Source organism: Syzygium oleosum, unplaced genomic scaffold (assembly GCF_021117445.2).
Source record: "Syzygium oleosum isolate NSW1041296 unplaced genomic scaffold, Sole_v2.1 Sole_v2.25, whole genome shotgun sequence".
Taxonomy (NCBI): domain Eukaryota; kingdom Viridiplantae; phylum Streptophyta; class Magnoliopsida; order Myrtales; family Myrtaceae; genus Syzygium; species Syzygium oleosum.
This window is the reverse complement of record NW_026607509.1, coordinates 4,876,656-4,904,592: the sequence shown is the minus strand read 5'-3', so window position 1 is coordinate 4,904,592 and position 27,937 is coordinate 4,876,656. Positions and strand designations below refer to the sequence as shown.

The 27,937-nt window shown below is 41.3% G+C and overlaps 2 protein-coding genes and 1 long non-coding RNA gene across 6 annotated transcripts; 2 read left to right on the top strand and 1 right to left on the bottom strand.

Annotated features, from left to right (window-relative positions):
- Positions 1–729: 729 nt before the first annotated feature.
- On the top strand, positions 730–6,396 carry LOC115690968 (acid beta-fructofuranosidase 1, vacuolar-like). Of its 3 annotated transcripts, none has more exons than XM_030617488.2 (8): positions 730–1,518; positions 1,860–1,868; positions 4,023–4,267; positions 4,441–5,052; positions 5,267–5,428; positions 5,526–5,755; positions 5,883–5,970; positions 6,051–6,396. In XM_030617488.2, exons 1-8 carry the CDS (start codon positions 1,125–1,127, stop codon positions 6,249–6,251), a joined length of 1,941 nt encoding a protein of 646 aa, XP_030473348.1. In that variant the 5' UTR covers positions 730–1,124; the 3' UTR covers positions 6,252–6,396. The 3 variants fall into 3 exon arrangements, with proteins under 3 accessions (XP_030473348.1, XP_056158960.1, XP_056158961.1); XM_056302986.1 differs by lacking the exon at positions 730–1,518 and adding an exon at positions 3,459–3,582 and having other exon boundaries at positions 1,781–1,868; XM_056302985.1 differs by lacking the exon at positions 1,860–1,868 and having other exon boundaries at positions 731–1,518.
- A 2,456-nt stretch (positions 6,397–8,852) lies between these two features.
- Positions 8,853–11,311, top strand: LOC130134892 (uncharacterized). Its single transcript, XR_008814419.1, has 2 exons — positions 8,853–9,652; positions 11,007–11,311. It is a non-coding gene; the product is annotated as an uncharacterized LOC130134892 (long non-coding RNA).
- Positions 10,455–15,209, bottom strand: LOC115690956 (NAC domain-containing protein 7-like). Of its 2 annotated transcripts, none has more exons than XM_056302729.1 (5): positions 14,923–15,209; positions 14,725–14,812; positions 12,496–12,695; positions 12,127–12,402; positions 10,455–11,453 (listed from the first exon to the last, which is right to left on the bottom strand). In XM_056302729.1, the coding sequence occupies exons 3-5, from the start codon at positions 12,653–12,655 to the stop codon at positions 10,846–10,848; spliced, it is 1,044 nt and encodes a 347-aa protein (XP_056158704.1). In that variant the 5' UTR covers positions 12,656–12,695; positions 14,725–14,812; positions 14,923–15,209; the 3' UTR covers positions 10,455–10,845. The 2 variants fall into 2 exon arrangements, with proteins under 2 accessions (XP_056158704.1, XP_056158705.1); XM_056302730.1 differs by having other exon boundaries at positions 12,496–12,689.
- Positions 15,210–27,937: the final 12,728 nt, after the last annotated feature.

Below are 27,937 nucleotides of genomic sequence, written 5' to 3'. Positions count from 1 at the left end.
GACGATGCCTATTGAATTTTATTGCTTACGTAGAGAGACTTTTATCGCGAGAATTCGCACGTGTCTGCTTATAGGCTGCTAATTATGACTTGCCGTACTAATCAACCTCGCCCTTCTTGAAAGTTTGAGAAATAGTTTGCTTCGAGTTTGACGAACGGAGAGATGCAGCAAATGACATACAGTTTCTCTTCCCTTCCTTGCCGTGCCCAAACGCAGGTTCTCTTCCACCTACTCTTCCGGTTCAATTTGTACTTTGGTTTCATATATTTTTGTTTTTCCTTTGGCTTGTTAACGAAACTCTCATTATACATTTTGCGTTTGCCTCTACGGACAAAGGGTAACTTGCAAAGATGTATAAATTTATATCGAAAATGTTGGATGATCAGTTGTGATGTGTCATTTTGATATCCCTTAAACCAAGAGGGTTTTGCTTTTTGGTAGTGGAAAGAAAATGCACGTCGCGCGCGGCGAAATTGCTTTACCGGTTCTTGAAGGCATGTCATTCAATTCCTTCTAACTCACACGATCTGCCATTGTTTTTTCAAATGGGTTGACCGGAAGGTATGAAATTTTGAAAAAAGGAGATGCCACCCCATACGTGGGAAAAGTCCATTGTTTTGCTTGTGAAGAGAGGAATTCAAGGGTATACTTCTCCGATCTGTAAAGTCTTCGCCGTACCATTTTTAAGTTCAATCTCAAGAACAGGAGATCCATATAAACCGACCCGCCCCCCAAAAAATGTGTAAAAAAGAGAGGAAAAATCATATAAAAACTTTGGTGAATGCATAGAAAACCAAAGTACCCTGATAAATACAGCCTAAACTGCGTCTAGCGAAACCTTCCCCGTCCCTCCTTATTACGAATTTGCACATGCACATTTGCCCTCTCATCTCTCACACCCACAGAAGCGCAATCAGACAAGAACTGACACAACCAGGGACTGAGGTTGCGCGACAATTCATATCCAATCCCCGCAAAGCTAGATCATGCCCATGAGCTCTTGAAAGCCATTCTCTCTCTCTCTCTCTCTCTCTCTCTCTCTCTCTCTCTCTATTTAAGACCATCACATTTGCCTCCGACCTTGTACCACAACTTACGACAACGTCCCGACCCAAAAAGAAGCAATGGAGAACAGCCCCTCCCATAACAATGCACCCTACACCCTCCTGCCGGAGGACCCCTCCCCCACACGGCCTCCGGCGCGCTTCCGGAGACCCTTGAAGGTGTTTGCGGCAACCGTCGCTTCCGTCGTGTTCCTGATGTCGCTGGTCGGGCTGATCATCAACCAAAGCCCTGGGACGCCAGCCAAGAGTGACCACCGTCGCTCGGATCCTTTGGCCTCCAAAGCGACGTCATTTTCGGAGGATGAGGGGCGACTGCCGACAGGAGTGTCGCAAGGGGTGTCCGCCAAGTCCTACCCCTCCGTTCGGGACCGGCTTTCGTACAACTGGACAAACGCAATGTTCTCCTTCCAAAGAACAGCTTACCATTTTCAGCCTGAAAAGAATTGGATGAATGGTAGGTACAACTACACTCCACACGCACACCCTTTTTCGACATTTCGCTACATGTCCGCCTCTTACTTTGATTTGATCCGATTCAGCTCCATTTGATTGATTAGTCTTCCTCTACTCTCTCTAAATGGCATGTCACTTTTAAATCTAACACATAAGCTCTTGGCTTCAATGGCTGAGTTTCATCTTAGTTCATCAGTATTATAATCTTTAAAATTGCACCAAGTTTTTTTTATTTGGAACTTTTCTTTTCTTGCAAATTCTAGAATGGAAACTGACCCGATTCAATTATTTGTCTCACTTGTTGCCATTTCTTCGGCTGGATTCGGGATGCTTCCCCTGCAGATCCTGATGGTAAGTCCCCACAAGAAGCCCTTTCTCTTGCGTCCTTTCCATATATTCAGCGATTTATTTCTATGCGTAGGTATCAGCATTAAACTATTGTAGTCGTTTAATTAGCATTAGCTTCGTTTGGTTAGGCAGGCAAATCTAGCAGTGTCTGGTTCTTTTGGCTATCAAATCTAGGATACTTCACCTAGAGCTTAAGAGAAAGAAAATGGCGATAAATTAAGCATATGGATCTGAGTTAGCTTATAAAACTTGTTGGGATATGAGATAAGATTTCATATGCAATCAAATAGGGGTCAACCGCGAATGGAGCCTCCTCTGTGTTGCGCAACAGATCGGGTCTTGATCTGATCTTGTCTTACAATTTGCATGGATGGCAACCAAAGAGGCAGTTCGATTCATCACAAGCTTTCACAAATGATTGAGGGAGGGGACATATGGGGAAGCATAATATCGACATGGATGCTAAGTTCGACAAACCGATGACTCACTCCTAAAGTCCAGCGTGTTCTTATTTTTCAAATGATTTTCTTCGTGCGGATGTCGAATTCGCACGAAAAATAATTCGACCAACCTTTCTAAGAATCATGGATCAATCACAAAGCCCGAAGTGGAACGATAAGTAGGACTGTTCCATAACTTGTCCCTATAATAATTGATAACTCCCTACTATATCCTTGGAATGGTTAGCATACATTAGGATTATTTTCGTTAGCTAGTTTAGTGTACATTATATTTATTTTCCGGTATTTTCCTTCATTTTTTTAAAGATGCAATTACTTACTAACTTCTCCAAATTATGTCATCGTTCGCAACGTTTCAGTTCTAACATAGTCGAGAATAAGTTGAAGAGCCTGAGACGAGGGAAAATATTTCAGCTCTACCCAATCATTTCAAGAAGCTCTAGACTCTGAATATTAGGTCCAGTAATCCGGAACTTCAAGTGCACGTATTCTAGCGAGGTAGGTAGACATTCCGTTGTTCTATGCAGCTCATTCCAATGGATGTTCATTTCGACTGGAGGAATGTGGCTGCACCGCATGACTAAACCACAATCATTATTCTAATCGGCAGTAACTCCTGAAACAACCCTTCTTAGTCAAAATTCTAAAATTTCCACAAGGGTCACGATGGCTGAGATAAGGATCTTTGCTTTAACACGTAAATGCATTTGGAGGGTTAGAAAGCGCATGTCCGTGCTCAATTCATCAGAGTTTTTTAGCACACTACGTAGAATTCATCACCAAAAATAGTGAATGTACATTTATAGAAGAACTATGATATTCAAAGCACCATCAGGCGTCGAGCATCTGGCATGGTGGTACAGATATTTGGAGATTTAGGTCGTGTAATTCTAGGTCTTGGGGAAGAAAAAAACACGTGTTCAAAATTTGCACCGAGTTTTTGTAACACGAGCAACGTTAGATTTATTGAGATTTTTTTATCTATATAATTGTAATTTAAGTGACATGACAGACTTGAAACAGATATTTGAATAAGCGGGCCATATTTAAGACTCAATAATAATTTGCGCATCCCTTGATACGTTACATCAAAAAAATCACATTTAGGATACTTGGCATTTTTCTTTTACAGTCACTCACGGTACTATGGTGTCTCTCATGGCGTGCAATTTGGACCATACAAATATTTGGGAGTAGCAGAGGCTGGCCAGTGCAGTGGTTGTGGTTAGGTGTAGCTGCAAACTTGATAAAGACGGGTTTGAATGATGGTTGGCGTTGGGCAGGCCAACAAAGCAGAACAGTTCTTTTAGCATTAGCTGTCAAATTTTCTGCTTCTCTTTTTCGTTTTTGGACTCCCTCCCGTCTTTTCTTGGCTTCACATGCAGTCATCCGCTGGATCGAACGTGAAATCCCATGTCACCCTTTTGAAATAATGCCCTGTGATATCACCATCATGGTTTACATCACCAATTAGAAACTTGTATCTTGATCACAGTTTAAGAAGAATATACTGCATATTTGGTATACATGACCCCAACACTCAATTTTTTTCTCTCAGATGTTGGACATGGTGATCGAGTTGTATTATTTGGAACCTTAAGTGTTGTGCAGTTTACTGCCTTAGCTTCATCATTTCTACAGTCTCACATCCTAGAACTGCAGAGATAAGTAAAGAAACGCGTTTGTGCGGATGCAGGTCCGCTGTTCTATATGGGGTGGTACCACCTATTCTACCAATACAACCCGGATTCCGCCGTGTGGGGCAACATCACGTGGGGGCACGCCGTATCGAGGGACCTCATCCACTGGCTCTACCTGCCTCTCGCCATGGTCCCCGATAGTTCGTTCGATGCGGGTGGGGTTTGGACTGGCTCGGCCACCCTACTCCCCGATGGTCGCATCATGGTGCTGTACACCGGCGACACTGAACAGTCCATCCAGGTGAATGGCCAACCCCCGGGCCTAGCACTGGCCATTGCCACTGATCGCTCATGATCTGCTATGCTCCAGAACATTTTTACGTGCATTTTTTTATCGAGAGAAAACTATACGCGCAATTTCTCATACGAACCTTGTTAGACTCATGCTGCCCCCTCGGCCCCGCCATTGTGCAGGTCCAAAACTTAGCCTACCCTGCCAATCTATCCGACCCGCTACTCCTTGATTGGGTCAAATACCCGGGTAACCCGGTCATTGCCCCTCCGGCCGGAATTGAGCCCGACGAGTTCCGTGACCCGACCACCGCCTGGATGGGGCCCGATGGGACCTGGCGGGTCCTGATTGGGACCAAGGTCAATGACACGGGCATGGCCCTCATCTACCAGACGAGCAATTTCACCACGTACAAGGCCGCGGCCGGGGTGCTCCACGCAGTTAATGGTACGGGCATGTGGGAGTGCGTGGACTTTTACCCGGTCTCGACCAACTCGCCGGAAGGGCTCGATACGTCGGCTGTCGGGCCCGGCGTGAAGCACGTGCTGAAGGCGAGCTTGGACGATTTGAAGTTGGATTACTACGCGATCGGGACGTATGACCCGATTAGCGATACTTGGACGCCCGATGACCCGGAGGCCGACGTGGGCATCGGGTTGCAGGTGGATTACGGGAGGTACTATGCGTCCAAGAGCTTCTTCGACCAGAACACAGGGAGGAGGATTTTGTGGGGTTGGACCAATGAAACCGACGCTGACTATGATGATTTGGCCAAAGGTTGGGCGTCTGTTCAGGTACGCATATATTTAGCTATGCTCTGTTTTGTGATGAGTGTTGCATCTTATTTGCTATGCTTCTTGGTAGAACTTAAAGCCCAATTGCGATAAAAAGATTAGCTATTGCCATTTCATAATCAAGTGATGTAACTGAACCAGTTAGTGATGATTATACTCAAAATTTAAGTTTGGTTACGTAAAAGAAATGTGATCGTGCTCTGTTCCATTACAGACAATTCCGAGGGTCGTAACATTCGACAACAAGACCGGAGCGAACATCATTGAATGGCCTGTGGAAGAGGTGGAGAGCTTGAGGCTGAACAGCACCGAGTTCGACAGTATTTTGGTCGAGGCCGGTTCCGTCGTGGCGCTCGACATCGGCATGGCCACGCAGGTTTGTATTCGATGGCATTTCATAGTCCTCATGCGATTATTTATCCGCTCGACCCAGTAATTACTCTGTTTTGATTGAATCTTCCATTCGTCGGCAGCTCGACATAAGCGTGGAGTTCGAAATAGAGGGAAGCGATGCACTGGAGGCACTGGAAGAGACAGAAGCTGAAATCGAATGCGCTACTGCTCGAAACAGGACGACTCTCGGCCCGTTCGGCCTTCTGGTTCTCGCCGACGAGTCGCTCTCCGAGTTCACCCCCATCTACTTCCACATTGCTAAATCCACCAATGGCAGCCTCACGACATTGTTCTGCGCCGACGAGACGAGGTTAATATCTCCATCTCAAATCCCTAATTGAACCATAAGCTCCGATGTCTTGAATCTTTAGACATCTTTTAGCATCGGTCGAGATGATTAATCCCCGTCCGGAGATTGAGCCTCGCGTGTTATGCAGGTCGAGCAAGGCATCGGAAGTTTTCAGGCAAGTTTACGGTGGATCCGTTCCGGTACTGGACGACGAGAAGTTCACTATGAGACTCCTGGTCAGTACAATCATCAGCATACCCCTCGTTATCATGATCTTGCACATAATCTAACTTTAAACCCCAAATCCCGACCACAGGTCGACCATTCGATCGTCGAAAGCTTCGCCCAGGGAGGGAGGACAGTCATAACATCGCGGGTCTATCCGACGGAAGCGATCTACGGAGCGGCGAAGTTGTTCTTGTTCAACAACGCTACCGGAGTGAACGTGACGGCGTCGCTCGAGATATGGCAGATGAACTCTGCCTTCATCCACCCGTTCCCCTTAGAGGAAATGTGAGGGGGTTGATCCGGTCAAAGTCAACATTATTCTTGCCGGGCCTTTTCCAATGGGCCGAAAGAGCTTCGATCCAAGTTTTGCTGCCGTCGAGCCTATTCGTTATTTGGGGTTACCTATCGATGTCTACTTAATTATTTCGATCTTCTTCTTGTCGAGAAATGAAGACCCGATTAGCGGAGAATCTTGCATGCGATTCGCAGAGCATCCATCCGTTTTTGCATTAGATACGACGGGAGTCCTTCTCCTAATTTAAGTTTGATTTAGTTCTCGATCCCTCCACAAATAGCAAAAGTTTAAGAGCAGTGGTTACACGAGTCAGCTTGCCTCATCCAGACTCGCTTGTCCGAGGCCCATCCGTGGGTGGTGATTGGGCCGAAACGTGCGAACGTGGTCCGTGCCGTGCCAGTGTGGGCCGGTGATTTACAAGCGAAGGCCTTTTCTATGTGCAGAACTAAGCCCATATATAGGTAGTACGAATTGGGGAGTTCTATCAGCCTATAATTCTAACTCTAAGGGGAGTCCTTGCTCAATTCATCCAAGCCAAAGCAAATAGTGTTTGATAAATATCTTGTAAAATGTTCGTTACAAAGCAACTTCCAAAACGAGAAAAAGGTAGGGCTAACCACACAAATAGTCCCCGAACTTTGACCCAACGTGCAATGTGGTCCCTGAATTTTTAATTTGTTCAATGCGGTTCCTAAATTTTAGCCCAATGCGCAATGTGATCCCTGAACTTCTAATTTGTTCAATGTGGTTCTTAATTTTTTGGTACATGTTCAAGTTAGTCCCTAAACTATATGAAATGTTTCCTCCCATTAATTCAAGTTCATGGACAATATTGAATATTTCTATATAGTTCAGGGACTAGATTGAATTTGTATAAAAATTTTAAGGATCACATTAAACAAATTGAAAGTTCAGGAACGACATTAAACATTGAGCTAAAGTTAAAAAATCACATTGCAAATCAAGCCAAAATTTATGGACCATTTGTGTTATTTTCCCGAAAAGATGACGAAGAAGTCGGGTCCTCTGCAACCATTGAGACCCCCAAACGATGCAGGGTAGCGAGGTCTAGAAATTAGCTGGTGTAATTAGAGGTAAGTTACCTGTTCGCCCTTCGTTTGTCTTTTTGACATTATGTAAAGACGAAGCATGAACCCTAACGAATCGAACCTTCCTCAGGAAAGGCGTTCCAACTCCATGTATTAATAATGACGCCATAGCAGAGTCAACAAAGGTGTTTTTGGTATGGGAAACAAATGCAAAAAAAAGTGCAGGAGCATAAAACAAAACATAGCGCGTGACAGGCCCCGGAGAGGCACGCAAGGGGAGACACTGATCAGCGAGCGACCCAACGTAGGGGCACGCAAATAAAGCACATCTATAATGCCTAGGGTTTGATAAAATACCCAAGTTGTCTCCTCCTCTGTCGACGAACTCTTCTGTCTACACACTTCTCATACTCAAATGACTACATCATCTGCGTATAGTCGCTATATTTGAGACAGAAGCATCTTGTACTGTCTTAACCACAATTAAAACAATCAGTTGCCATTCCCCATGCTGTGTTGTTTACCTGCATGGATCAGGGGTTTAGCTCCATTCGCACTCTACGATCAAGAGAGTATGTAAACCGACATGATCATAACATTGATTGTGTGGTAAGATTTTCCCTTGCGAGAGGGATGTAAACCAACAGTATCGCGGATTGTTTGTTGTTCTCATAAGCAACAATTTTTAGAGACTAGCCAGTCAAAGTGAAGTGAAGAGACTTAAAATGACTCTACATGTTTAGAGACTGGATCCACCCATGCAGGAAATTGGGGTATATAGGCACTGTTCTCCTCGCACGTCCAGGGTGAGGAGTTCAGAGTAAATAAATTGTTCTATTCCATCCGATTTTCTTGGTTCGGATTGTTGTTCTTTCTTACTTGGGAGAGCATGTGCTGTTCCAAGCTAGTTGAAAGTAGGATGAGTACATAGCAATCGGCATAAACTTCAAAGCCGGAACAAAATCCTGCTGCATTCTTGTATAATTAGGCCGCAGTACAAGAGAACGTAAGTCGAAAGGATGAAATGAATTGGTGGGACAGATCTAAGGATAAATGATTTGGCGCTGCAATTGCTGAACATAATAGCAGCACATGGGCTTGTCGTCGTTCTTGTGGGTGTTGGTGCTTGATGTTATCTTCACTTGCACACAATACACAAAACATCCGAGGCCAAACTCTAATCATTCAGCCTGCCTGAAGTCGAACATCGAATGCCCTTCTTCGTGAATGTCCTGCATTTGACTTTGCATCTCTCTCTCTCTCTCTCTCTCTCTCTCTCTCTCTCTCTCTCTCTCTCTCTCTCTCCATTGAATTTGCCAGCGTCTCATCAAGAGTCCCGTCAATTAGTAAAACAAAAGCGTTGACTCCATGTTCCATTCTCTCCTTGGATTCCTTCAAAAGAATCCATCTGCTCTCTAGACGCCGAGATTCAAGGAGAGAGAAGGGGAGAGAGAAGACCCTTTATAATGATTATATTTGTATGGCTAGACTTTCGTCCTTTTAAATGGACTCTCTCTTGAAACTGAACTTCGCCACAAGGAAAATAAAGCTGTTTGCATGAGTGTCTCTCTGTATAGCTTCCTAGGCGAAACTCCCTGCACGCAAACCCTAGTTTAAATTTGGAAGCTTTGTCTCTTCATTGCTTTGTCACTCTTTGTTCTCCGACATGTTCGGATCATCTTCTTCTCACTTTTCTGGAGACGAACGGCTTTGGGTACTCTTAATGCATGCATGGCTTCTTTCAAGCTTTTATATTTTTTTAATTTTTGTGCAACTGCAAGAAAGAAAGTCCATTCTTCTTGTTCTTCTGCTTCTTCTTCTTCTGAGTTCGTGCAAGTAGCTTGGATGGGTTCGTTTACGATTGTCATTTTGGTTTGTCTGTAATAGAACCCTGCCAAGTTACTCAAAGCTCAGATGAACCTTGCAAAACATACAAGTGATGAGAAAGACTATTTCTCCCGAGAGTAAGAGAGTTTTTTTCTAAACTCATTCTACAAGAAAAATTATGTTGGGCAAAATTAAAAACATGTGCCCACATGTTAGTATGATATATTATGCGATTGTATTAGACTATACATCATTTTTCACTGTCAATGCCTATCACTTGAGGGCTAGAAGCCATCCTGTCCCTAGGTGAGTGAGACTGTATGTCACGTAAGGGGAGGGAGATAGGTCAGAAAACTTTTAACCAGCATTGGTGGCTTCATCGTGTAACTTGCATCTTCATTGACCACATTGATCTAACTCATTTAGTTTTGGAGATCCGATCTGTAGATGACAACAAGAGCATCGATACCAGCTATGAATTGCTTGTGCAGAGATCAGCGAGTGATCATCTTGGGGTAGGTATGTAATACTTCATATATATCTTATTCGCCACAGGCATCGAGTTATCTGTCCCCACTTAACAAGCAGCCTTCAGGAATCAAACACAAAAGTTTATGTCGGTACGACTGTTCCAAAACTCAAGGATCCTCCTCTACGTCTCAGCTTTAGGTCAACGTGATAGGAAAGAAAACGAAAACTTTAGGGGGTCGTTATGGAATCTTTAGCTGTAGTACTTGAGTGCCTTCTACTCTTGAAAATTCGGTGAATACTTGAGTTTGGCTCACTTCCCGGCAAAGTTAGCTCGTTATCTCTAGACTAATGCCACATATGCAAAAACTTTTCATATTAGTTTTACAAGGAACTTACGTGGCTTACATCCATTTGGGGTTTCATCATGTGGGTCCATCCATTAAAGAATAAAATATTCAATAGATTCGTTCTATAAATGACGTGGTATGGGCTCACTTCCAGCAGAGTTAGCTCATTATCTCCAGGCTCATGCCACATATGCAAAAACTTTTCATATTAGTTTTACAAGGAACTTACGTGGCTTACATCCATTTGGGTTATCAACATGTGGGTCCATCCATTAAAGAATAAAACATTCAATAGATTCGTTCTATAAATGACGTGGTATGATAGAGACAAAGCCAATCATAGTGAAAAAAAATGTCCCAAACAACTGTTGATATACAATTAGCCGCGTTAGTTCTTTATGAATAATGAACACGAAGGAATTTGCATTTTCCCCCAAAAAACAATAGCTCCTGCTGTTTCCACAATCAAAGAGAAAGAATGGATTAAGAAGATTTCCTAGTGATACAATCAACACATCCGCAATAATGATCACATATCAAGAACTTGAATAAACAGCGCATGCGGCTGCGACAACTTACACAGTTCAGGTGGAGGCTACACATAAGCCTGTCCTTCACAAGAAAGGTGCAACAACATTAACCTACACAGTACACATCATAATACCTATATGGAGTTGCTCATGTTTCTAGAAATATAAATGACCTCCTCTCTAACCATTTTCGCTCAGTTAAACATTATACAAAGGTCAGACAGAAGCTCAATGGTCGAATTTATATACTGCCGGCCTCGCTTTATAATGTACACAAGAAGTTGGCCAACAACTTCCATCGTCTAAGATGAATATCCTACAATCAGTATATACCACTGAGTAGTGAAAGTCTATTATTACCATGTCACTTCCAGAGTTCAATTAGAGGGTTGGAGACAGGCATGGTCGAGGTGTTGTTCTGTGGCATTATCACTTCAGCTTCTTGCTCGTCCATTTTCCTCACAATGTTCATGTCGATGTTTGGTGCGAAGATGTGGTTTTCATTGGAATAATTGTGCTTTTCAGGAGCATCCTCTTGGCTCAATTGAGAAGCAACAAACTTGTCGAGAACTCGCCAATCCGTTAACTGATCTGCCAGTTGGGCACTGCTGTTGTTTGTCTTTTGTATGTGTTCTTCTTCGGTCATGGCCGGTGATGACTGCATAGTGCTAATTGCAGGGTTCATGTGTAGGCCAACCAATGGTGCAACTGATGAATTGAGCATTTTTGGGATCTCTAAGAGTGGGAGTTGAAGGAAATGTTCTTGAGGAACTTGATATTGATAATCCAGCTCTTTCTTGCAAGCATAGGGCACATGGTGGTAAGCAAAATTAGGGTGTGAAGTTTGCTTGGGCGAGTCGAGGTCGGGCATGAAAGAGGACTGATCGTCATACCAACATGGAGATCCATGCTCACTCATCTTGCGTACGGTTGCCATTCTTTTCTTGAACACCCGACAAACAACCCAACCTTCTTCCTGTTCAAGTAATAGAAAAGGTGCACTTGTCATTTTTTCATCTAGTTACTAAAGTAGGAGTATTGAAAATAGCCAAAAAGACAAAAAAAAAAAAAAAAACAAAAGAATACGCTAGCTAGTACCTCCACCCACAAAGACAAAAATACAAAGATTACTCTAAGAGATTTAGTTATGTCTTTCTCATTAGATGATTTTCTGATCTTCTATATTGAGAAAACACACCAAAGTGCTTTGAACTTGCTTCGAGGAAATCAACAATAAAGGCCAATCAACATGGTCATCCGTATTGCCCTATCATTTGGTAAATGCCTTTAGTAATCGATACATAGATCGTACATACATATCACTGCATAAATCAAGGCCAGCTAGCTACCTAGATAAATATACCTTGCAACATGATGTTTCCATTAAGACAAGTTTTATTTGCACTTGATCATGTGCTTGTAGGGTCATAATTCTACCCAAACGTGACTACTTCAGTAATAGTTATGCCTTGAGACCAACAGAATCCATATAATTGTATAGAAACATCAGGCTTTGTCCAAGGTGATGATAAATGAAGGGATAGTCAAGATGCTTCTGAGATGTCCTAAGGATTTCATGGTGCGATATGCACGGGGAAATCGAACAATGTGAAAAAGAGTACATAACAAGACGGTTGATGGTTACTTGCCTGAGGAGTTCCGTTCTCATCTGTTTCTAAACGGTATTCATGCATAATCCAATCAGATTTCTGTCCATTCGGAGCTCGGCCTTTATAAAAGACTAAGGTCTTCCTCATGCCAATTAAGTCATGCTTGGAGTAAATAGCCTTGTCTCTTCCCGTTGCTTTCCAGAATCCGGCTGCGGTGGCTCTATTTGTGCGAGTTCCGGTCGGATATTTCTTGTCCTTATGACTAAAAAAGTACCACTCATTCTGATCCTCCGCCCCAATACGGCATAATTCTGACCAAATTTTACATTGCATATAGTTAACAATTCACTTTCTCTTAATTCAAAATGTTATATTTAGTCTTGAAAAGGTGGAACTACTAGTACCTTGAAGATCCCACGGCTCAATTTTGTAAAGATCGACGTCCTTAATGACATCAAGATCGATCCTCCTTGAAGTGATCTTTTTCCTCAGGTAGTAATCAACAAGTTCTTCATCAGTAGGGTGAAATCGAAATCCTGGGGGGACACGTGAAAATGTGTTCATATTCGATCCTCTCCTTTTAATTATATCCTGAGACCTGCAGCTGTATTTAGAATTTTCAATGAGCATTCCACGAAACCTTCTCCAAGATCATCAAAACAAGATGTTAAGTTCATAAACCCAATAGCCATTTAAACAACAGCTCTGTGTAAGAAGCATGATTAAAGGAAACTTCTTTTTAGATGTAGTCGAAGAGTTATATTATGAAAAACGGCGCTCGCTTTTGCCATATAAAAATTTGAGTTCATGCGAAACTTTTTTTTATAGTTAATGGTTGGTTTCATGTGAATAATGCGGATACCATTGTTCATTTACATGAGATTTCTATACTAGAATGTAGTTTTCTTCCAGTCCGTTCAACCCGGCTTACATGCAAGTGACATTGTAAATCAATTACAAAAAGGCCAAAAGGTAATTCAAAAGCACTGTTAAAGCACGAATTATCCGCCTCTTAATTCAAGGAAATATGTAATTGAAGTTGATCAAAGTTAACTGATCCATAGATTGAGAAATTTTGGGCGATAATTATTTATCCCCTGCATGACAAACTGATATTACAACTGCTCTCAAGATGATCTAGGTAGTTAATGGACGATGATGTAATAGTCGTGACAAAAAATTCTTTGACGTGGAGTTGACCCTAACCAAGGAGGGGATACTATCACATTAGACATTTGTATGACCGGTCATATAATTCTAAGATGAAAGCACATAATTGAGTCCAGGATGCAAAAGTAAAATAAGCATATATAAATGAGTTTTGAGTCCCAGTTGTTGTTAATCCACTCAATAATTAAGATCTTAAACTATCAGAGAACGGCATAAAATCCATAATGTCACATGTCTTGAAATTGGTATAACAGTAGGATAAAACTTCATAAGTCCACTGTTATGATTATACTACATCTGTGATCAGAAAATGGATCATTTTGGTCCCAAAACAAAGACTGCACATATACATCATAATTGTTTATCGTTATCTCAATCAAAATTACATTAATACAAGTTCGTTTGTATGAACATTCACATGTCCGATGAGAATGAGTTGCTTCTTACTCTAATTAGTGCATTGATTTTCTAAATCTTTACAGGATAAAAGAGATGCCCTTTTGAATCCTCAAAAGTTCAAAAAAAAAAAAAAGGAAGAACAAAGTAAAAGAAAAGTAGAATGTTGATGAGATCATCCTTGGAGGATACGAAAGGGTGTCATTGGACACTTTCCATTTAGTTCTACTTTTAAATATGACTAGTATAAGTGCACCTTGTATATTCGGGACACACGAAATGATTCTTCAAAAGAGATTCAAAGGAGCATGCACGAGTGATCAAAATCAATTCGCTTTTCAAAGGTTCGCATGGGTCTCTTTTGGGACACTTTAAACAGATATTCTCCTTAGTAATAGCTGAGCATTCGCCTCAGTATATTGCCTAAAAATCACATTCAAGGATAGAAGCAATATATATATAGATGTCAAATTTACATGGATTTATTTCATTTAAAAGACCTAAATCAAGGTTTCGATTTTATGCAAGACTTTCATAAAAATCCTTCTATCTTAACCACTATAGAAAGCAAAAGATAAAGTTAATGGAACACTGCGATTCATTTTTCTGATTTCATATGGAATTGAAGTTAAGAGGAGAAAAATTGACTCGGACACAATTGCAACAACAATAATATGGTAATCCGCGAGAAAGCTGTTATTCAACAACAAGATGGTCTTCGTCCTGGAATGGTTGGGAATAAGAGATCTAGCTAAAAAGGAGGAGAACAATTACTGACATTATCAATGAAGTAGTTAATGGAAGCTTGTGCTGTGAAGCGGATGACGCCTTTAACGTTCCAATAGATCTACTAAGGGAAAACTTTCAGCTTACTGCCTAAAAATTCTTGAAGCAACCTTGAGTCCGAAATCACAACAGTCTACATGTGAAGGATAATTTCCAATCTCCCTAAGAGACATTACCATTGGGGGAGGGGGGGGAGGGGAGGAAGGGAGAGAGAGAGAGAGAGAGAGAGAGAGAGAGAGAGAGAGAGAGAGAGAGAGAGAGAGAGAGAGAGAGAGAGATACCTAGTTCTTGAAGAACACAGAGTTGGATCTTCCCGAAACTAGCAAGAAAATCCTTTTTGCTTCAAAAATGGAATGTCGCCAGAGATACCTAGTTCTTGAAGAACACAGAGTTGGATCTTCCCCAAACTAGCAAGAAAATCCTTTTTGCTTCAAAAATGGAATGTCGCCAGAGATACCTAGTTCTTGAAGAAATATTACTTCCAATCGATCACTTCAATTCTGACAGGATCTCCTTCTTATTGGGACAAAGGAAGGACGAGATGCAAGAGAGTGAGTTATCAAGGGAGCACGCACTACGATCCCTCGGGAATTGAAACCCCAACAGTCTTTTGTTGTTCTTTGTACTTCCACAGGTTGTCGGGTTGTCGGATCGGATCCCGAGGAAGAAGAGAACGAGACTGTCTGCGTGCGAAGGCAGAGAGAAAGCAAAAAAAGGTGCGTAGTGGTGACTGGTGAGGAATGGAAGAATGGAGAGGGAGCAGGGTTAAATAAGAAGCGAAACCTTAATGATAGAAGGGAATTGTTTATGATGAAATCTTTATTAGTGTCTCTCTGGTTTCATTTTACTATTATTATTGATTATTATGAGCTCTCATTATCATTCACTGTCGGGGAAAGCAGAATTGGTGGAAAAGCTTGACGCGGGAAGAAAAGGTGGCGCAAGATTGGCTGAGAGGACAGAAAGAGAGAGAGTCTTGCTGTGCCACCTCCACCCGCAACTGATCGAGACCCTCCAAGCTCATTCATGGTAATGTTGTTCTTCATCCCTGATGTGTCCCACAGAGAGAGAGAGAGAGAGAGAGAGAGAGAGAGAGAGAGAGGGGCAAATGGTGAAGTGACCGGAACAAACATTACAACCCAGTAAGCAATCTTGAAATCGTGCAGAAATGAGGTGGAAACATACAGTTCGATATATATTTTAACATAAAATAGGAGACAAGATCAATTACGACAAAATATACATCCATCTATTTAAGTTGCGGGCTAATAGTCCGACCAAATTGTTCATGAGGGTTCGAGTTTAGCTCGGTTTAGATAACACAAAAAATCATAATTCTAGAATTTCAACAAAGAGCAATAGTAAATTTCACTTGAGAAGCTTAAAAGATCCATGGGTGCCACTTGAAGGCACAAAAAGAGTACCCAAAAAGCCAAATATAGTTAGACAATCTAGCAAAAGAAACTCGCTCGATCATGTTTAGTGGTGTCATCGGATTTGGTTTGATCGTGGATCATTAATATGGTTCCTTGTTCATCATTAATGTGGTAGCTGGTTTACAGTGTCGATGATGATCGTTGGTGAGAGAAGAGAGGCGAGGTGAAGGCGGGAGTGAAACATGAAAATAAAAAGAGTGGAGAGGAGAGTGACCGTGCATAAAATGCAAGAATTCTTTTTTTTGAAAATTTCATATTACCTCCCTCAATTTTAAGGTTGGTGTACGGTAAAGCCTGAAGCATAAAAAGTTGCATTTTGCCCCATGAATTTGCATTTTCTTGCACTTGTTAGCACCGTTAATTTTTTCTACCAGCATATGCTGTGCACATGGATTTTAGGGGGTAAAGTGCAGCATTTTCTTTGATTTTGTATCTATATCTCAATTCCAAACTAATAAATGATATGAACATGGAAAACTGCCACCGCTAAGCCTTCATGTGCTTCTTTTAAGAAAATACTCAAGAACTAGGGATGTTCAAAATAATGGAAAGTTTCTGGGATAGGTACTAATGGAGCTCCAAAAAAAAAAGGGAAGCAAGGAGACTTCACAAGTCTTCTAAATTTTACTTTTCTCTTAATTTCTAATTTCACTATATTTTTTCAAAATTTCTTACATCATAGTAGTGTTTCGATTAAAATGCATAGATATGCATTGCAGTTCACGTAAAAAATAAGTATTTTGTGATCTTTGTAGCGAGATGAGATCCGCTAGTCCCATTAGTAGTGTTTCTATTAATTGCCACATTAATTTAAATTATTACGTTGCGCAATTAACGATACTAGCGAAATTCACGAATCCAGTGACACCAATCGAGATTTATTGAGGCACCAAGCGGGATTGATGAACCTTGTTTGCCCTCCGTGGCTCTTCAACTCTGCGACGATCCAACATCGAAAAAGTGCACCTATAGACACAAATGGTTCTCTCTCACGCTCACACACAAATATAGCCATGTTGGCCCCATGCTAGCCCGAACTCGATTCCTAGTCCCTACCATTTCCACCCTCTTTCTATGAAGCTTTCAACTCTAACAAGATGCCGATGATGATGATGCTCGAGTAACCCCTGGTATCATGAAGGTTTCATGAAATATTGGTCCGGCGTCAACACATAAAATGTTATAATTGGCCGGTTCTTCAACATTGATTTTTCAATTCACTTCCATGTCATATGAGCCTATAAGCAGGTTGTTCAGTCACATTATTACTGTCATGATTGAGGTTAATTTGGGAAAGCTCTATCTTCATGTAATTCTTTATTTTTATGATACTTTCTTACTTCACACCCATGGCACGGTTAGTAATTAGGAGATAAAGAAAAGTTCATATTGAAAAAGAGTTCGATCTCCCAAAGTTCATAACAAACTTTAAGTAGATGGTGCGTGTTTGTCGATATATTTGTGCATGTATATCATTACATAGTTCGTGTATACATATAATCCTTAAGCAAAAAATTGTTTGAAACTCAAATGTCAAGAGCGTCATATCGTTCCAATTTGATAAACCCTTGTCCGTTGCCCTTATGCCCAGTCATAATCTACATTTCACTTAGCTCGTGTACGCGTAATTAAGAGAAACCAATCCTTGTTTGCTATGCTTAAGCTCCTAGCTATATCTACGATTAGTCATGGTACGACTGAATTTGTACACAGATGTTGAAGGCGCTAGAGCAATGTGAAATGCCAAATTAACCATGCATTGAAACCATCAAAATTGTGGTCGAAAAAACAAGGGTAGGCTAAGGACATCTACCAAAAGAGTAAATGTTTATAAAGGGATGTCCGGTATGGTTGATCGGTTCTCTTAGTTGCTAGAGGGTGTCTCCATACATGATGAACAATATTGAGAACTAAAGGGGCTATCGAACCCCTTTGTACTGCGTGTACATAATTGCCTCTAGAGAGCAATGATTTTATGGGAGGTACCGAATTTGCTCGTGATCCATACGCTTCCCTTCCACTTCCCCAAGTCATGATGATTATGGAGTTTCTATAAGCCCCCCCTTTCTCACTGGCTGAGTCGACCGTAACGGGACTCAAGCCCCGTTTCCAACTGCTCACGGTTTTTTGCTTTCGTCCCGTTCCTTTTCTGGTTTTTGGTGGTGTACACCACGAAAACTGTGGGATGATATCAACAATCTAGGGTTTTACACTTCGAGAGACTCAATGTCTTGGATTTGATTTTCAGTTTGCTAGGCAACCTCCCAGTCCCATTCGATACATCTTACTTGAGTTATGATCGATAACCTGCAAGATTTATCTTCGACAAACAAATAAAAAAGTGCAAAATTATCGATTTGATCCATTGGAGTCCCTTTTCGGGGTCTTCTTCTCCAACCTCCCTCCCTCTTCTTCCTATGAGGTTTTCAATATATAAAATCATAGAGTTAGATCAAGAGGAGCAGAAAAGGATCTTATCCATACCCAATATATATTTGTCTAATAGTTTTTGTGAGGTTTTGTGAGATCACTATCAACGGTTCTAAAAGTTTAAGATGTTAGATAAGAGTGTGGTTTAATATTTAATTATTCTAATACTCTTCCTCACAAGTAGGCTAAATTTTGGCTTAAGCCTAAAGCGTGAAAATATGTAAAAGGAGAATCAAATAGAAGACTAGAAAATTTTGAACTTAACACTTCCTGCTCTACAATCATATGAGAATTGTCATGGAAGAGAGATGATGCGCTTTGCAACACGGTATTAAAGCTAGGTTATGCCCTTTTCACGTGCAAGCCGGAGTAGGAGTTGTGCGTGAAATGAGGTGTTGAAAAATATCCAACATCACTTGACAATTGGGTTTTTTTCTCTTTATATTCATATTGTCTCCTTCACCTACTGGTTTTAATTTATGGATTAGACTTTCTAACAGTTTTATTCATTACAAGAAGTTACTAATAAGATGTAAATTTCATATCGATTTCACAAATGTTAGTGCTCAATAAATGTAAATCCATTCATCGAAACCCTTTCTAATGCTGAAGTCAAAACAGTAAGATGCACGTGTAGTTTCACCGCGAATCAGGTGATGAGCTTTAAAACATTTTCCAAAAGTTTGTCGATCAATGGTTTCTTAACCTCATTGGTTCATCGTGAAATTCAAATATCACGTGGTAATATTCTTGCATAACTAAAACATGCTTGCCTAAGTAAAAACTTGCTGGGAGACATGTAATGGAAGGAAACAAAAAAGAAAGCGAATCATCCGATTGAACGGATGCGAGATAATTTTCGGAGGCAAGCGGGGTGGGGGTAAGCCGATTGGACGGGTCGGTCAAATGCCCGCCCGCCACGTCATCTTCACCGCCGTTCCACGGTGGATCCTCTGGTGAGTGGGGCCCGGGAACCGTAACCGGGACGACAACGGAGGGAAAGCGACAGGGCCCCCAACCGTATGTTAAACGAGCCGGCTGATGCTCAGCCGACGAGCCGAGCCGAGGGGGTGCCAACAGGAGAGGAGATGGGTGGAGCGTGGGTCCCGGCGAAAGGGGAGGGCATGATCATGGGCCTGGGTGTCTCTGAACGTGGCGGCTTGTGGTCCGGCGTGGGTGAGCCTACTTATTATTATGAAGCTCCCCAACTTGTGGGGTGGGGGCGTCGTCCGAGCTGGTGACTCTGGTGTGTCCTACAAGGTTGTCCCGCCCGTTCGTTGGTTAGGTCCCCGAAAACGTGGCTCTCCAAACACGTGCGGCTTTTTCTTCTCTCCTTTTTTAATTGCAAAACCTTTGTTGGTCATTTTCACCCCCTAATTCTATTAACAAAAAGCAATTAGGAGTTGAGGAGATGTTTCTCGCACAAGCCAATTCCGCTTGATGATGGTGTCCACCGAAATTAGCCAATCAAATATAAAGACTCTCGATTTTTCTTTTCTTTTCTTTTTCCTAATCATACGTAAGATTTTTCGAAATTCGAATGAATAATCAATTGAAACGCATATCATCGAAAACACCGTGGTTGACTGGGTTAGTTGTTATCCCGCTCCAATGATGTAACATATGCATGACATGCTTTCTTGTAAAGTGTAATTCTTACGAAAGTACATTTCATTTAAGGCTATGGTTCTTCTTGATTATGCTTATGGTGATTTTTAGGTAATGAACAGACAAAATGAAACTTCTTTAAGACTATTTTCGATCATGATATTTTGTTCATAAATGCACAACTCACATGAATTTGCACAGAATTCTTCAATTCAAGTACGTGGCTTTGACTGGGGAGCAGCCGAAAAGTCTTTCTCCCTCTCTTGTTAATTTTAACCAAGTTTTCTTGTTCTTTTCTTGTTTTTCTTCCCTCCCGATTTAGATCCGGGAGCTTTCTTCTCCCGGTCTGGTTATAGATCTTGCAGTTTAAACTCTACCAATCTAGTTTTAGATCTATGAGCAATCCTCTCCTAATTTAGACGTGGGAGTTTAATAATATTTTCGGGGATTTATTTTTTGGTTTGTATGTTTTCGGAGATTTGATAGCCATGTATTCTTGTCCATGTACCGGTGCTCTGCTTTCAGTTTTAATGATGATCGTAAGAGCTCTGGTGACTCGCTAAACTATGAAGATTTGCTCAATGTTAGATTTGTGTTTGTTCGACTTATTTTGGTGTAGAAAAAGCCAGACCTAGATGCGCACCGCTAACTAGTAAACACATAGTTATTGGAGAAGGAATTTTTGGTATGTGCTCATCATTGACGACGATACGAGATCCAATGATTGGATGCCTATTGTTTTGCTTAACATATTCGTTCTTATGGAACGGGTGTATGCTTAATCCTCCTAGTACTCTATTTATCCTCTTTGTTTTCTGGATTTGGCTTTTATTTTGTACTATTTTAGACTTTGCTCTGCTTCGATTTGCTTTACTATGGAGTGTATGTACTTCTTATGTATCATTTTGAGCAATGGATATAATTTTCTTTTGACAAAGAAAAGTACGTAGGCTTTTACATATAAATTTGGAAACGAATGAATAAATTATTCAACTCAAAAGAGAAACGGGATAAGTGCATTGGAAGTCCTAAAACTTGTCACAAAAATACGATGGAGTCATAAAACTTTCACAGCGTGCAATCGAATCGTAAAACTTGTCGAATTGGTGTAATCAAGTCCTTCTATTAACTCTGTTTAATTTAGCTAACGAAATATGCCGACATCGCCCTTTTTTTTTTTCCTCTCTTCAACATGACGTTGATGTTAACTAAATCATGAAACATAAGGCTAAAATGATGTCAGTTTGGTTCAAATCGCAATTTTTTTTACCACAATTATGAGTTAATTAGATTAAAGGCTAATTTTAAAAAAGCACAGAATAAAATAAAATAAAAAACAAAGGCAAGGGCCACTAGCCCTCACCGGGTGCCGCCCCGCCATTTCTCAAAAGGGCTGGTGGGGGTCGCTAGGGCCTAGGTGATGGCTAGCGGTCATCGGCCACATGTAGGCCCTTGTCCATACATTAGCAAAGGTCGCCGACCCTTTTTGAGGATGGTGGGGTGGCGGTGCTGCACCATCCAAACCTTCGCCACCTTGCAAGCGACCTGTGACTTTTAATTTTTCTTTTTCTTGTTTGTGTTTTTCTAATAAAAAATTTAGCCTATTCTATTTTCTTTTTCTTAATTTAACTAAGATTTGGAGTATTGGACCAAAAGAGAAAAATACCAAAAAAGTCATAACCCTATTGTATTGGTACTAATTTAATCCTAAACATTTCAATTGGACCAATTTAGTCTTGAACCTTTTCACATTGGTATCAATTCAGTCCATCCGATCAATTTAAGTAGGAAATTATTGACGTGGATGCCGGCCGTCCTATGTGTCACGACCGACGGACAACTGGCGCTAACGTGGACATTTTTTTTTATAATATTTTAATAATATTATGACTTTTTATTAATTTTCTAAAAATGTTTTCCCTTTTTTGTTTTATCTTCCTTCTCTTTCCTTTGCCTTGTTGCTAGTACTCGGCCACTGTTGAGGGCCGCCCTCGTCAAATTCAGCGAGGGCGACCGTCGCCTAGGCCACAAGGGTCGAGCCCTCGCCGATCGTCGGCCATGGCCGAGTATTGGCCACAAGCCAAAGGAAAGAGAAGGAAAAGAAAAAAAAAGATTTTTTTTTAAAAATTTCAAAAAATTTCAAAAAATTAGTAAAATATCATTAAAAATGTCTACGTCAGCGTCGGCCATCCGCCGATTGTGCCACGTAAGAAGACCGACATCCACATTAGTGATTTCCGGCATAAATTAGTTGGATGGATTAACTTGGTACTAATGTGAAAATATTTAGGACTAAATTGATCTAATTGAAAAGTTATAGTCTTGTATACATTAGCATTTTCTGTTAATCAAATTGAACGGATTTAATGAAAAGACTTGATTACACTATTTAAAAGTTTTAATACTCAATTGCATTTCCATAACAAGTTCTTTGAATATCTAGTGCACTTATACCAAAGAGAAACCTATCCAGGTAGCTCCTAAATAAATGGTGCAGGATCCCTTTTTGACAAGTTATTACTGGTTCTTCTAAGTCATGTGAGCATATTTATACATGCAGCTTGCGTCCACATGAGACTTATTTCAAAAGTGAATGCGAGTTTTGCTCACATGAAGGGGGGAGCTATTTCCATACCCTTTTTAAGGTAATTGATTATGATTCTCCTATGATGTCATATTAGGTCACATGTTCTTGTCTAAGTCTATTTCATAGTTTTTCCATATTTTGATTTTTCTTCGCATAGGACGAAGTCAGCTTGTCTACTTCCTCTAAATGGGATAAAAAGAAGGAACCAATCAAAATTTTTGCTAGAATCTTGATTGCAGATTAAGCATCTGTACTCATTATCTTAAGTATCTAACAGATTTAAAGAAGATTAACGAGAAAAGCCAACGGTTTGAACCTCCACGTTGCAATTTATCAAGAAAAAAAGTTGTGAAAGCTTAGTGGAAAGCACACAAGCAGAGGAACAAGAGATGAAACGAAACTGTAATCAACAATCTTCCATGGACAAAGAAACAAGAGGATAAAAGAAAGATGATATTGGGTGAAGTGACAAAATGTGACTTTTATTTTCTAAAACTAATGAAAAGAAACTACAAACTGGAGAGATAAAATTAGAAAGGATCTGACCAAAAAAAATAAAATTACAAAGGATAGTTTGGTCACTTAGGGCGCGCATGGTAACATTTTTGTTTCAGAAATCAATTTCTAGCCAAAAATAGAAAAATTTATTTCTATTCCATGGACGAATTTCTAAGCAAAAATGCGTGTTTGATAACGACACCAAATTTCTATTTTTGAAATAGAAATTCGTTTGATAACGACATAAAATTTTTCCGTTTCGGGCGGCCGGCGGAGGACGGTGGCTAGCGGTGGGAGGTGGCTGACGTCGGGTGGTGGAGCACGGCGGCCGGTGTCGGGCGGTGGAGCACGACGGTTGGCGGCGGAGGATGGCGGTTGGTGATGGGTGGCCGCCGGCCACCCGGGGGGCGGCTTTCGGTGGGAGGCAACTGACGGCGGAGGGTGGCCGGCGCCGGGTGGCAATCGGCGTCGGGCGGTGGAGCACGGCAGCCGGCGACGGAGGACGACAGCCGGTGGCGGCCGGCATTGAGCGGCAGAGGATGGTGGTCGGCGTCAAGAGGCGGCCGACGGTGGACGGCGGCCGGGAGGCGGCCGGCGACGAGAGTCGGCTAGCAGGTGGCGGCGAAGGACGCGGGAGGTGGCGGTGGGCGGGTTATGGCCGGCGTTGGGCGGCGGCGAACGGCGGAAGATGGCGGTGGGAGGAGGCGGTCGGCGGTAGGCGGCCGACGGCGGGAGGCGGCCGGCAGCGGGAGGCGGCCGACGGCAAGAGGCGGCCGGTGGTGGCGGGAGGTGGCCGGCGGCAATAGCGAGTGGCAAGGGGATGGCCGGTGATAGGATTTCTAGTATCGAGGGAGAGCGATAAGAAAAGTTTTTATTTCTCATTTCTGTTTCTGAAATAGAAAAGTAAATTTTTTTTACTTCTGATTTCTGTTCCAAACCTATTTCTGGAATAGAAATTTGTTCCAGAAATAGAAAAATGAAATTGCGTTACCAAACGGATTTTTATTCCAAACATGTTCCTGAGAACAGAAAAATAGAAAAATAGAGAAACAGAAATGTTACCACGCGTGCACTTGTTTTAGGGTGCACTTGTTTTGTGGAAACAAATGATTTGGAAAATATTTTCCAAAAATTTTTCCAAAAAAATGATCGTTTGAATCATTTACAAAAGTAAATGAACGAATATATTTTCATCGTCAAAAAAAATTTTTAGACATAAATTGTTATAGATAACAAACATTTTTCAATGGTTAATTATTTTAAGTGATATAAGCAATCATTTTTTTAAAAAAATATTTTCCAAATTATTTATTTTTTGTGAAACAAATGGAGCATTAATGTTTTAGGAGTAAGAGGTGTGAAAATTATACCATCCTTACATTGCACTGTGAGCATCAACGAATTTTTACTTTTCGGTAATTAGGTCATCCAGGAATTGGCTTTCGTCAAATGACGTGGCGCCGCTAGAGTGGCTTAACTTGATCACAACCGATGGATGTGCAGAATTTATCGCACGATATTTAGGTTGGGGATAATTATCCAAAAAGTCCTAAATCTTTTGTAAAATGATCAAATTCAGTCATAAATCTTTTAATTGTGCCAACTTAATCATAAATCTTTTGACGATTTATCAATTTAGTCAAAATTGACACAATTGAAAAGTTTATGATTGAATTGGCTGCTGTACAATAGGTTTAGGACTCTTTAGACAATTTTTTTTAGGTAAATATCATCTTAACCATTAATTATACGAGTCTCACTGTAAAATCCATTTCATCGACGTTGGAGATGGACTTATCCCCGTGATCTAGAGATCGTACAATAAATATCCATTGGATACAGCTTCTCTTGCACACCAGAGAGATGCCCACCATCATGATCATTCCCAGCTGATTTTAGCCCAAGAGGCGGGGGGGTTTCGATTCATGGGCCATGACCTTTTCGTGCAAATTCCACGCATCTACTGGCGCAACAACTGATGATTTTTTGTCAGGACTCTCAAAGGACGTTATTGCCCTTTGATTGCATCAGCCTATAGTGACATCAACCTACAAGTTCCTGATAATCACATGTTCAACTTGGTTCACAATCTAAAAACCAGAGACCCAATTATTTTGGAACATCCCTACAGAATCCAGATCCCTGACCCTTATGGGGAGGTTTAAACAAGTGACTTTCTTTTGTCAACATATGATACCCGTGTTTAATTACATCGATCATTCGAATTTTTAGTAGGATATGAAAATACGATATGGATTAACCAAACTAGAATCCATCTTTTCATCCGTCTTCTTTGTTTTCCTTTTGGAATTAGAGTCGAGTGACGTCGTGAACAGTTATTGCATAGCATACTTAGTAACTAGTCTTGATTTTTCTCTCCTCAAAAAACAAGACTATCTTGATCCGAGGGTAATTTGTGGACAATGTGAAAGCTGTAGAAAATATCTGTCAGGTGGAAAGCGTAGTCTACCAGCAATGAGTAGAATATACTCAAGCTTGATAAGTAGGAATACAGGTCGGGCAGATTTTGATTGGGAGCCCGTGCACACAGACAATTATAATGGAAGTGGAAAGCAAAAGGCAAGAAAAGGGCAAACCACATGCCTTTTTCCTCAGACATGACAGATAAATAGTTTGTTTGTTAGGAAATTTACAATGTCTTCCTATGTACATTTCACGAGAAGAAGTTGTGCTAATTTAGTCCAATAGATTATGCTAATAATCTACATTAAGATCCCACTCGAAATGCAAGTTTTTATATAGCTTCTATATGGTGATTGGTTTTGTGAATTACATCATTCATAAGATAAACCGATTTCTTTTCATCTTTTGACGATTCTTTCGGTGTGTCTCAACATATTTTAAAATAATGGCTGGAAGTGACGATTATTCGATCAAACGTTTTTTGCTTAGAGACTACCAGATGGGGACAAGAAATTAGCTCCGGTGGAGAATCGAGCCCATAGCTAACGGTTTGGTAAAACTGCTACGATGATGTGGAATAACTAATGTTTACTCTACCCCAAGAAATTCCATTCATATGGGGCTAGGGGGATTATGGTCGAAGAAAATTCCATGATGACTAAGACTGCTATTGAAGCCAAGTGATCGAACAATAAAATCGACATAATAAGCAAAATAAATCGAACACTGATATTTACGTGGTCTACATAGTGACCTACATCCACTGGGGAGAGCAGCACGGAATTCCACTATAGATCAAGCGATACAACGGAGATTACAAACCACACTCGAGTCACTCAAACACTCTAAGTGTTTCCCAAGCCCCAATTACACCCAATAACTCACGCAATGTTTAACCCCACAATTTCTCACGAAATAATCTCTCAATCTCGTAAAAGAATTGTACACAAATCTTACCACAAGATTTAATCTGCTAAATCACTCACGCACGAAGAAAACACCAGGATGTAATTCCACGAAGACTCACGTCAAGCACTCGATTCGGTGCTTCAGTTCTTCTCTGGACACGAACGGCACAAAGACCACACTCTGCACTCTTCAACTTCTTCTTTCAAAGTGCCCACGATAGAATATAATATATGTGCCCAAGAGTTGACCGAGTCATGATCTGAATCAAAAGCCACGTTGGACTTTCTTGTTCAAGCCGTAGACTCCAACATCAATTAGGAAAGAATATTTGTTTCCTCCGGCACATATTTGGAAAGTAAATTTCCAATATTTCCTTTTGCTCAATTTCGATGTCCGCAAAATATTAATTCGAATATTTAGATTTCGCTTTGGGCTCAACTCGAGACATATTTTCAACAATCTCCACCTTGCTCGACGCTTTGAGCCAAGTCACAATCGCTTTGATAGAATCCGAATTCCGCTACTACTACTCTCCCACCCTAATGGGCTCAACTCACAGACGTCTTTCAAGTCCAAGCCTCGCTTGAACTTCACCATAGCAGTGGACCTCATCAATACCAACTCCACATGCACCTTTAACCGCTCCACAAGGATTTTCCGACACAATCTCCTCAATCGCAGATAAAGCAAAACCATCATTGCATCCATATCTGTTCGAAGATCGAATACGCACCTTATCAATATCAGCAGTTACAGCAACTGTTGGCTCAATAGGCTCCACCTCGCTACAAGCACCATCCGTGTCGATTACTTCGCTAGCACCCGCTACCTCTGGAGTTCTCGGTTGCAACTCCACCTCAAGCCGAACACCGTCCGCATCCGTATGAACACCGCTATTAACACTCCTAGCCGAAGACCGAAGACTCGTCAAATGTAACTTTCCGCGATACTAGATGAATTTAATTCCGGGCACCACAACTTATAGCCCCGCTCACCTTGTGCATAACCTAGGAACATGCACTTTCTTGTCCTTCCATCGAGCTTACCATCACTAACTCGAACATAACATGGACAACCAAATATTCTAAGAACAGAATAATCAGCAACGTTACCCGACCACACTTCTTCTGAGTTCGACATTCAATCACAATCGATGGGGATCTATTCTTCGTAGCTCGCCGTACTAAGCGCATCCGCCAGAATCTCCTAGCCATACCAAAGACTAGAGAGCATTTTATGGGCCGTCTCTAGTAATGTTTTGCTCATCAACTCGCAACATGTTGTGATTTATTGGCACTAGTGCGATGTCTCACTATGCCTTCCTTCATGCGAAATGCGTTTAACACTTCAAGCAAAACTCCATACTATTGTCGCCGCACCCGCTTGATCGATTTACTCGCCTCCTTTCGATCAAAGCTTTCAACCGCTCGATCCCGACAATAGCATCAAACTTGTGCCTTAGCACAAACACCCAAGTCTTCCTCGAGTAGTCATCAACAACTGTTAGCATAAATCCGACACTCTTCCTCAAGGAAATCGCGACAACCCGCGAACATCTAAATGAATCAATTCGCAATTTCCGTGGTTTCTCCGACAATCGTA

Coding starts and splice junctions, on each gene's coding strand:
- LOC115690968 (XM_030617488.2), top strand. CDS start 1,125: ATGGAGAACAGCCCCTCCCATAACAATGCACCCTACACCCTCCTGCCG. Junction 4,268..4,440: donor ACACTGAACAGTCCATCCAG/GTGAATGGCCAA, acceptor GCCATTGTGCAG/GTCCAAAACTTAGCCTACCC. Junction 5,429..5,525: donor ACATCGGCATGGCCACGCAG/GTTTGTATTCGA, acceptor ATTCGTCGGCAG/CTCGACATAAGCGTGGAGTT.
- LOC115690956 (XM_056302729.1), bottom strand. CDS start 12,655: ATGAACACATTTTCACGTGTCCCCCCAGGATTTCGATTTCACCCTACT. Junction 12,403..12,495: donor TGAGCCGTGGGATCTTCAAG/GTACTAGTAGTT, acceptor AAATTTGGTCAG/AATTATGCCGTATTGGGGCG. Junction 11,454..12,126: donor GAACGGAACTCCTCAGGCAA/GTAACCATCAAC, acceptor TTGAACAGGAAG/AAGGTTGGGTTGTTTGTCGG.